The sequence below is a fragment of the Lepisma saccharinum genome, unplaced genomic scaffold (assembly GCF_977018435.1).
Source record: "Lepisma saccharinum unplaced genomic scaffold, izLepSacc3.1 HAP1_SCAFFOLD_574, whole genome shotgun sequence".
Taxonomy (NCBI): Eukaryota; Metazoa; Arthropoda; class Insecta; order Zygentoma; family Lepismatidae; genus Lepisma; species Lepisma saccharinum.
In genome coordinates, this window is record NW_028143247.1 from 34491 (window position 1) to 44546 (window position 10056).

Sequence of the window (10056 nt, forward strand, 5' to 3'; positions counted from 1 at the left end):
TGTGGTGCACGGGATCAAACTTCGCACCTCCCAAAGTGGAAGGGGTTGAACAACATAACGGTATGCCAAATTACGACGATTTGAGGTCCAACCCTCCATGTCTGGTGATCCTGGACGACCTTATGAACGACGCCTACAACGCGCACGAGGTGTCCGACCTGTTCACCAAAATGTCTCATCACGACCGAATCAGCGTCATTCTTTTGACTCAGAATTTATTTCCTAAAGGTTCCCAATCGCGAGATATCGCCCTAAACGCTAACTACATGGTGATCTTCAAGAACCCGAGGGACCATCTGCAGGTGTCGACGTTGGCGCGACAAATATACCCTTCACCCGACAACCATACAGTTATTGTTTCCTGGACTTCACGCAGGACACACCGGAGCCTCTACGTATACGTTCGGAGCTGTTTCCAGAAAGATACAGGTACTGTGCGGTTCACGTTCCCGATTCCGATCGATGCCTGTCGTACGACCGAGATGAGCAAATATATACGCTCCAATAAAGCGCTTTTACATACTCTCCGAACGTCGAACCCGCGGATTCGCAAGGCCATCCTCAAGGAGGCGGATCCGAAACTGGTGAACGCCCTGTCCGAGTGTTGCCTGAACGTGTTGAACAAGAACGTACCCGTTACGAAGGTGGTCAAGCGCAAGTTGAGACAATACAAAAACGTGTTGCGGAAGCTCGCCAGCAAGAAGGTGCCGCTGCGGCATCGAAAACGTCTTCTTGTGCAAAAAGGAGGGTTCCTTCCTGTGCTGTTGGGCAGCGTGATTAGCGGTCTGCTGGGAACACTCCTGAATCGGTAAGAGAGACATGGCGTCGTCGACACAGTACAGAAAACTGATCATGATGACCCCGGATCAGTTCGACAAGTTAAAAGGCAACGACCTGAATGCACAACTGTCGGATCTCGATCAGGAGATGCAAAAAATCCTTCGCTCTAAAATCATGGACGATCACCAAAAGTGGTCACTGTATCGACAGACCTTGGACAAGTATCTGCGCGTGATTCGGAGAGGGGAGGTACCGGTGAGCATACCTGTTGTGGTGGAAGGTGATGGGGGTGGAGACAGCGCGACGCCAGCAAAGGTGAAACGAGAAGAAGATAAAAAGATCGAGACGCCACCGAGACAGTTTCCATTCGCACAGACGGAACGGTGGTCGTGGCCGAAAGCGGGGGAGGAGTTTGAATCAACGGAAGAAGAAGAAGAGGAGGAGGAGAAACGGAGAGTTAAGAAGAAGAAAAGAGAAGAGAGAACACCTATCAAACTTCGACTACGAAGACGACCCGTAGGAACAAGGAGACCTTGGTCGAAACACGTAGCATGGGAGCCGCTGAGGATGTGAACAAGACGCTTCACGACGTCTACTACGCTCCCGAGAAGGGGGAGTCCTTCACGACGACGGAGAAACTCTGGGAGGCGACAGGGAGACGGATCCCGAAGAAGAAGGTGCGGGAGTGGCTCTAACAACAGGATACGTACACCGTGCACCGACCGAAACGCATCCATTACCCCAGAAGTAGGTACAACGTGACAAACATGGACGACCTATGGGAGGCGGATCTCAACGACATGCAAAACCTTCAAAGGTACAATCGTGGTTGGAGGTATCTGTTGACTGTGATCGATGTGTTTTCAAAACGCGCGTCCGCCGTGGCGTTGAAAAACAAAACAGGTCCGGAGGTGACACGAGGGTTCGCCGCCATACTGCGGAAGGAGGAGGGTCGTAAACCTTTGGTTCTACAGACGGATGCAGGTTCCGAATTTAAAAACACGCATTTCCAGAAACTGCTGAAAGAGAAAGGGATAGAACATCGGATACCCAGAAACACGGACATGAAAGCGAGCGTAGTGGAGCGATTTAACAGAACGTTAAAGACTCGAATGTGGAAGTACTTCACAGCTCGCGGTACATACAAGTACACCGACGTTCTTCCGAAACTCGTGGAAGGGTACAACCACTCGTACCACAGAAGTGTAGGCATGACGCCGGCGGATGTGAACGAAGGTAACATATACACGGTGTGGAAAAACCTGACGAAAGGAGGGAGAGGTATGCAGCAAGCTACAAAAACAAATACAAATCTCCGAGTGGGCGATATGGTTCGCGTGAGCAAGTTGAAACTCCCCTTCGAAAAGGGGTACGTACCGAATTGGTCGCGTGAACATTTCAAGGTTCACCGAACGATACAACATCACCCTGTACCGGTGTATCTGGTCGAGGACCTACAGGGAAACGTGTTGGAGGGTTCCTTTTACGCTGAGGAACTACAGAAGATCATTGTTCCCGAAGACAAAGAGTATCGTAACGAACGGATCCTTCAACGTCGCACTCGTAACGGGAAACGCGAATATATAGTCAAGTGGCTCGGCTACCCCATGTCATTTTCCTCCTGGGTAGGCGAAGAGGACATTCGGCGAACGAGGTAGAACAAGAACCATGGAGTCCGACGAATTTATGATGTTCCTACCGTCCAACAGTTCAATGGATTATTTTCCCGGAAACACTATCGCCCGGTACACGACCAAACTACCGGAACCCGTAGAGTTGGGTCCGGGGTGGGAAGTGGGTCTGTCCGAGGTTCTCTACCCATTGTATTTCGACAACGTAGTTCGTTTGGACGAGACTCTACTCTTGAAGTTCCCTGTCATGCAGTACGACCACGTGGCGGAGTTCACGATGATGATGTTCGATGCGCTGAAACACGAACCTCGCGAGAAGATGCGCTCCTACATCGACGATTTCATCAGCAACATAGAGGCAATCTTTGGGAAAGGTGTGCACAAAGACGAAGAGGAAGACGAAAGGAGAAGAAAAAAAGTGCGTGGAGAACGAGAAAAGAGAGATGACGTCGACCTCTACTATGGCATGACGTTACCGATTCCAGGAGAAACGCTGATACCCACCCCTGAGGAGGAGGAGGAAGACTCGAACGTAGGACGTGGATCTGTGTCACGAAAATTAGATGATAGTGGTGGTGGTGGTGGTGGTGAGGAGGAGAAGAAGACCACGGAAGATGACCCTAACGTGATACGCGTGCCTCCACCGGATCACAAGAAAAGGAAGATGAATGAAAGTGGCGACGGCGGCGGTGGCGGAGGTGGAAAGTCTTACAATTACCCGTACAACGTGAAGGTACTCTCCACAAGAAACACAATCAAGATCGGTCTTCACGATCAAATCCTGGAACTACCGCCGCAACTGTACACCTCCCCGACCGAACTGTTGGCCAACATTCACAATCTCCTCCCGGACAAGGGGGATGCGGAAGGTACAAAGAACGACATGATCAATACCGCGAGTGCCCTGAGATACAACCTCGACAAGGTGGATCAAGATGGTAGATCCGTCTTTCACGGTGTCCCACCCACGGTCACACCATTCAACAGCCAGCTGGTCTTTGTGTATTGCGACATTATCGAGCACCAAATCACCGGGGACGTCAGGTCCCGCCTGTTGCGAGTGATTTCCCAGGATTTTTCGATGTTGGGTAACCGCACCGTGGCACATCACAAGTTTGACAGAGTGTACTATCACCCGCTCGACAAATACACCTTCGAAACCATCGACATCGAGTTCCGGAACGATAAAAACGAACCCTTACCTTTTCACGCCAACAACATACCATCCCTAGTGGTGCTACACTTTCGACAAAGGCGGCAGCAGAGAGATCCTTAAAAGATCGAGACGTTAGTAGAGATGGACATTCGGAGAAAGTCCGTCACGATGACCAATTCGATCGTCGATTACTATACCTTCCAGGCTCAAACCGGTCGCGGTGTGGGTCCGTACTACCAGGGAAGAAGGTACCAACGTGGACACGGCATATTAGGTTCTTTTTTCCCCTGGTTGTTCCGCACGGTGAAACCGCTGGTGGTGTCTGGTGCTAAAGCGTTGGGTAAGGAAGCGTTGCGGACCGGAGCAAATATATTAGGAGATGTCGCCACGTCGCAAGGACCAGTCCGCGACATTGTACGGAAGCGTCTGCACGAGTCCAGGACAAATCTACAGAACAAGGCTGAGGCGAAAGTGAAGCAGATGACAGGTTCGGGCATCAAACGAAGGCGGTTGAACAGACCACGCAAACGAGCACGAAAGACGACGACGACGACGAGGTTGGTCGGACCAAGAAGAAGAAGAAGAAGAACAGCACGCAACCCAAAAATTAAGACGTCAACGACGAGGAAGCGAAGGACATCCACCGTAGTGCACCGTAGTGCACCGTCGTCGTCGTCGTCGCGGCCACAACCGAAGAACCTTCACGGACCTATTCTCCGCACCCTAGTATAGAGAGAGACTAGAACGTTATAAAGGCACTGAAACCAAGTCGAAGATTCCAGTCGAAGGGTTTGTGCTACCCGACGTGGATCTCGCGAGCGAGCGCAATGACCATGGAGGGAATGTTACCGGAGATGGATATATTCGAGGAACCATGTCTCCAGACGGCGATTACAGGAACTTCCAGGAAATATGTCACCCCATCTCGTCGATGGACAATGCGACCGTTTATCAGTTTCTCAGCAAGGGACCAAGCAATTCCTACAGATGGTTGCCAACAACACGTCTTGGTGTTACGTGTCGGATGACTAAACCGGATGGAACGTTGTTGACATACAACGCAGCCGAAACAAAGAAGTGGGGTGTGGTGAACAATGTGGAACACTCGCTCTTCAGTCAAATTAGCGTCTACCTGAACAACACGTTGGTGACAGGTTCTAGCACCAATTACCCCTATAAGTCGTATCTCACCAACGTGGTCAACTTTGGAAAGGATGCTCTGCACACTCACCTTACGTCGAGTGGTTTCTACCTGGACACAAATAACGAACCCAACACGACCACCAACGAAGGATTTAAGAAGCGTTGGGAATTGTTCCAAGGTGGGAGCGCCAACGATGCCGACACGAGCGAAATCCAGAATGAGGTGGAACTGATTTCGACACTCAACGTGGACTTTTTCAATCAGGAGCGGTACCTTCTGAATGACGTGGACATGAAGGTGGTGCTGACCAAGGCGAAGAATGAATTCTACATTTGGGGAGAAGGTGCGACCTCGCCGGTGACAATCCAGATCCTGAAAGCAGCTCTCTACGTGAACCACTTCACGATCAGCCCATCGTTCCTGGTGGCGCACAGCATGGCGTTACAGAAGAGCAACGCAAAATACTTCTTCAAGCGTTCGGAGCTGAAAACCTTCACTGTTCCTTCGGGCGGAAAGTCGCTGACATTGAACAACATCACCAACGGCACGATACCGACCTTCCTGCTCTTCACAATGGTGCCCAACAACGCGTTCGTGGGGACTCCCAACACGAACCCGTTCCACCTGACGCCGGAGTCCCTCAACTACTTTGCACTCTACGTCAGAGAACAGCTCGTTCAGACTGCACCGTTGGAAATGGATTTCGAGCGTGGAGCGATCACCCGAGGCTACGAGACACTCTTCACTGGGACGAACATCCATCACTCCGACAAAGGTCATATGATCACCAGGGAGATGTTTGCAAACGGTTACTTTATGCTGTGTTACCTACTGACACCGGATCTCGCCGACGACAACAGCTGTAGAAGTCTTCCGGAAAAGGGTGAACTCCGCATCGAGGCACGATTCAAGAACCCTCTCAGCAGGGCGATGACGTGTCTGATCTACCTGCTCTACGACGCATCGGTGGAAATTACAAAAGACAGACGTGTCATCTTTAACCACGACGGGTAGTCCACCAAAGATCGCTAAGAAGAAGAAGAAGAAGAATTATAAAACAGTGTTCACTGCCCACATGTGAACTATTTGGACGATGAACACGACCCAGATCCATGATGCCCTCGCTGGAAACCACGCAACCCGGGCTGCTTTCCAAGGGGTGTATCCGAGCGACATGTTGGCCGACGTCGTCGTCGTGAAGAAACCTGCAGTGTTCGTGGCCAACACCGACCCATACGGCAAAGAGGGTCAACATTGGGTCGCCATACACGTGGACGCCCAGGGTTACGGACGGTACTTTGATTCCTACGGGATCGAACCTATCCGACCCTCCTTTCGTCGCTTTTTGGACCGCAATTGCATCCGGTGGGGGAGCAACTCTTGACAACTGCAGGGCTTCCTCAGCACAGTGTGCGGACAGTACTGTTGCGTGTACCTGCATCATGCATGTCTGTCAACGTCGGAATATCCGTTTTACTCGCATTTCACCGATTGTTTCACGCAAAATGATCAAAAAGTAGTGCGCCTGATAAACCGCTATTTCCGATCACCCTGCAGAGCGTCGCCACTGCAGACACATTGCAACCAGATCTGCCGCCCACGGTACAACAGCCACAAACGCACCCCTCCTCCTTGTTGTTGCAGCAGCAGCAGCAGGAAATGACGTCGAACAGCGAGTTCCATAAGTACAGAGAGCGAGACGTGGATGTGGCAGAGAGTCGAGCGGAGGATGTCGGAGACGGACGTGCGAAGAAGAGGAAGAGGTTCAGCTATGATGGAGCAGACGGTTGCTGTAATAGAGAGCGGGAAAGCACCAGAAGAAAAAGACAACGATTTCCAAAGCACATCACGTTCCCACCCTCCTAGAATCGAGTACCTGCTCCGCGACGCATTGGTGGAAATTACAAAAGACAGACGTATCATCATGAACAACAATTGGTAACAAAAACAGATACTCTGTCTCACCCTCCCCCTCCTTGTTGTTTCAGTAGCAGCAGATGTCGTCGTCGTCGAGCAGTGAGTCTGGTGACGCCACCCCATCGATGACGTGGCGGCGGCGGCGCTGGCGGCGGGAGCGGCAGTCACATAAGTACAGAGAGCGAGACGTGGATGTGGCAGAGAGTTGAGAGGAGAGGGAGGATGTCGGAGACGGAAGTGCGAAGAAGAGGTTCAGCAATGCTGACAGCGGAGAGCGGCGACAGCCGGGGGAGAGCACCAGAAGAAGAAGAAGACAACGATTTCGCCTACATCCAAGGGACCAAAAAGAGCAGCAGAGTACGTTCCGACGGTGGAGACGGTCTGTTCCTGCTACCCAGCATCGAGTATCTCACTCCGTCGCAAACCAAATGCATCCTGATCGGTTATCGACGTGTTTTCGGTGGCGGCAGGGAAGCAGGATGCGTTCCTTGCGTGTTCCTTCGATCTCACCATCTGGACATCGCCGTCGAGTGGAACGTGTTCCGAAAATTCCTAGCGCTCGATCCCGCCCCTATGGCGCGATACTTCAAGTCGGGCGAGAGGTACAGCTTCGACCTGAAACCTGACATCGCCGGTGAAGAAGAAGGCGAGGTTGCAGGTCAGGAGAAGTGTATGGCCATCGGTACCATGACGTTGTTCTCCAAACACCATCTCATGCTGATCGTGGGCGATAGGAAGATCCACTGGAACGAAGCTGAATTCTACCGTTATCTGAGCATCAGACGACTTCTGTCGGCATACATGACCTTCTACGAGCATCTCCACGAACATGTCTCAGCTTGCGTGCAACGGCACGCCGAGGACGACAAGCTAACCAGGGTACTTCCCCTCCCCCTCCACGTCGCTCCATACTTCAACGTTTCCACAACGACCTTCTGCGCATCGTGCGTGCGCAGCTGCAGAAACCATAAATATAGTGAAATCTAGAAGTTCGTCGCCCAGTGTGTGACTGCAGCAGCATGGAGAAGGTCGTTTTCGCCGTTGACGAGAGCCTGGAAGTGTCCGTGGTGGACAAACAGGATGCCACTTCGGTCGTCTTCCGCAAGGATGAGTCCACGGTGATCCTCGACACGGACAAGTACATCGAGCTCGTGAAGACTCTGTCACCGATATTGCATCTTTTCCACGAACGTCATCTGGATTGTTCTCGTCGCAGAAGCGTCAAGTTCGTCATCACCTCCACGTTCCGAGTGGTCGTCAAAGACTGCATGAGTGACTTTGTGGTGATCCTCCAGGACGAGCACGGAAGCGTTGTGATGAGTGCCGCACAATGGGAAGAATTTCTGGAGCTGTATCATCCCATCATGAAGGCTTACTTCCGACGCTGGCATGCGCAGTGACAGAACCTACCAACACCTACTACTACTGACGACATGGACACCCCTTAACTACTTATGTCGATGGTGATGCAGAACAGGCCTTCTACCACTACTACTACTACTTGTGGCACCCCTTAACTACTTATGTCGATGGTGATGCAGAACGTGCCTACTACCACTACTACTACTAATACTGCTGCTGCTGCTAATGATGATGATGATTTCTTATTTTGTATGCTTTTGTGAGTTTCTAACCAAATAAAATGATTTGTTCACATATGTCCGTTGTGTTTCATTTCAACGCATCCCTTCCAGAAGCACGGAGAGAGCGAAAGCGAGGGAACCCCCTGCGCGCGCGGCGGCCAAAGGCCGTCCAATGGCGCCAAAGGCGCCATTGGACGCCACTTTGCGTGATTCTTTCTCTCTCTCTCCTAGCCGTAGCATAGTAGACTAGGAGGTCGACTGGAGAGAGAGAAATTGCGAGAGATATGGCTCAGACGCCTCTCTCTCTCTCTCTCTCTCTCTCTCTCTCTTTCCTACCAGGTGGGACTCTCTGCGCTAACCACTACAGATCCACGAGGTGGTCGACCCACCGGCTTGCTTTGCGAAAGAGCGAAGTGACTCGAAGAAGAGGGAAACACGACATCTGGCGGGCAGCAGCGTTGTCGCTCCCCCCACTCCTCCCGAGCGACAGCTGGCGTAGTCATCGACATCGGTGGAAGTTATTTCTCCCGCGCGGAGGGAAAAACTACATCTGGTGTTCTTTACCTAGGGCTGCAACACTGTCAGATTTTCGCAACACGTGCGAATTGTTTTTTGCTCACCCCACACGGTCCTGCTGCTAGTTGCCGATCTGGGGGACATGCCCTCCACGATAAATGAACCTCTTGCAGAGATCTTTAAATGCATAAAAGGACAGAATACGCTATTCTTTGCCTCATTTGTACTTTTAAAACGTGTGTGAAAAGTTTTAGTATTATCAAGATGCAGCATCAACATTCGCCCGATGTGGTTTCCCTCGTAAGTACCATTCCTCTCTCTTTTTCTCTCTATCTCTCTCATCCTTGGTTCGACACTCGTAGCATATATATACACTTGTGTTAGCGCCGACCCTTGTGGCGAAGTGGTTAGAGTCGGACGCCTCAGTACAAATACGTTAGTTTTGCCGACCCTTGTGGCGGAGTGGTTAGCACGCGTCAGCTGGGGGACGACTTGGAATCGAATCTTCTCCTTACACAAGCATAAGTTAGTTTTGCCGACCCCTGTGGCGAAGTGGTTAGCATACGCCAGAGGGGAAAACAACCTGGATTCGAATCTCAGTAAAAATAGACTCATTATAAGTTAGTTTTGCCGACCCTTGTGGCGTAGTGGTTAGCATACGCCAGAGGGGAAAACGAATCTTCTCCTTACACACGCATAAGTTAGTTTTGCCGACCCTCGTGGCGAAGTGGTTAGCATACGCCTGAGGGGAAAACGACACGGATTCGAATCTCAGTAAGGATAGACTCATTACGAATCTTCTCCTTAGACACGCATAAGTTAGTTTTTGCCGACCCTCGTGGCGAAGTGGTTAGCATACGCCACAGGGGAACGACCTGGATTCGAAGAAGACTCATTCCGAATCTTCTCCTTACACACACACACATAAGTTAGTTTTGCCGACCCTTGTGGCGAAGTGGTTAGCATACGCCGCAGGGGAACGACATAGATTCGAATCAGCATGGATAGACTCAGTGCGAGTTTTCTCACCAAACAAACAGTGTACATATACACAGATATTCAAACTCTAGTTTGAGGTAAACAAACAAACACGAACAGCGTTCAGGGAAAAATCTTTTCTTTATTTAGTTTTGCACACAGGTTCTACATTCTACTTCGCTTACTGTAGTAGGACCTTATGGGTTCACCACACACTTGCAAGAAAAAGAAAAGAAATAAAACAATTCTATTTGGGGTCCTGAATATATCCCCTCTCGATTTGCTACATTCTGTAATAGTGTAGTAGGACCTTATGGGTTCAGCAAACAAAAACAAAAAAAAACACTTCTA

At 50.8% G+C, this 10056-nt stretch overlaps 1 protein-coding gene across 1 annotated transcript; it reads left to right on the plus strand.

The window, feature by feature from the left end:
- Positions 1 to 4441: 4441 nt before the first annotated feature.
- On the plus strand, positions 4442 to 5725 carry LOC145983035 (uncharacterized protein F54H12.2-like). The gene has a single exon (XM_083116317.1). It carries the CDS (start codon positions 4442 to 4444, stop codon positions 5723 to 5725), a length of 1284 nt encoding a protein of 427 aa, XP_082972443.1.
- The last annotated feature ends 4331 nt before the right edge of the window (positions 5726 to 10056 follow it).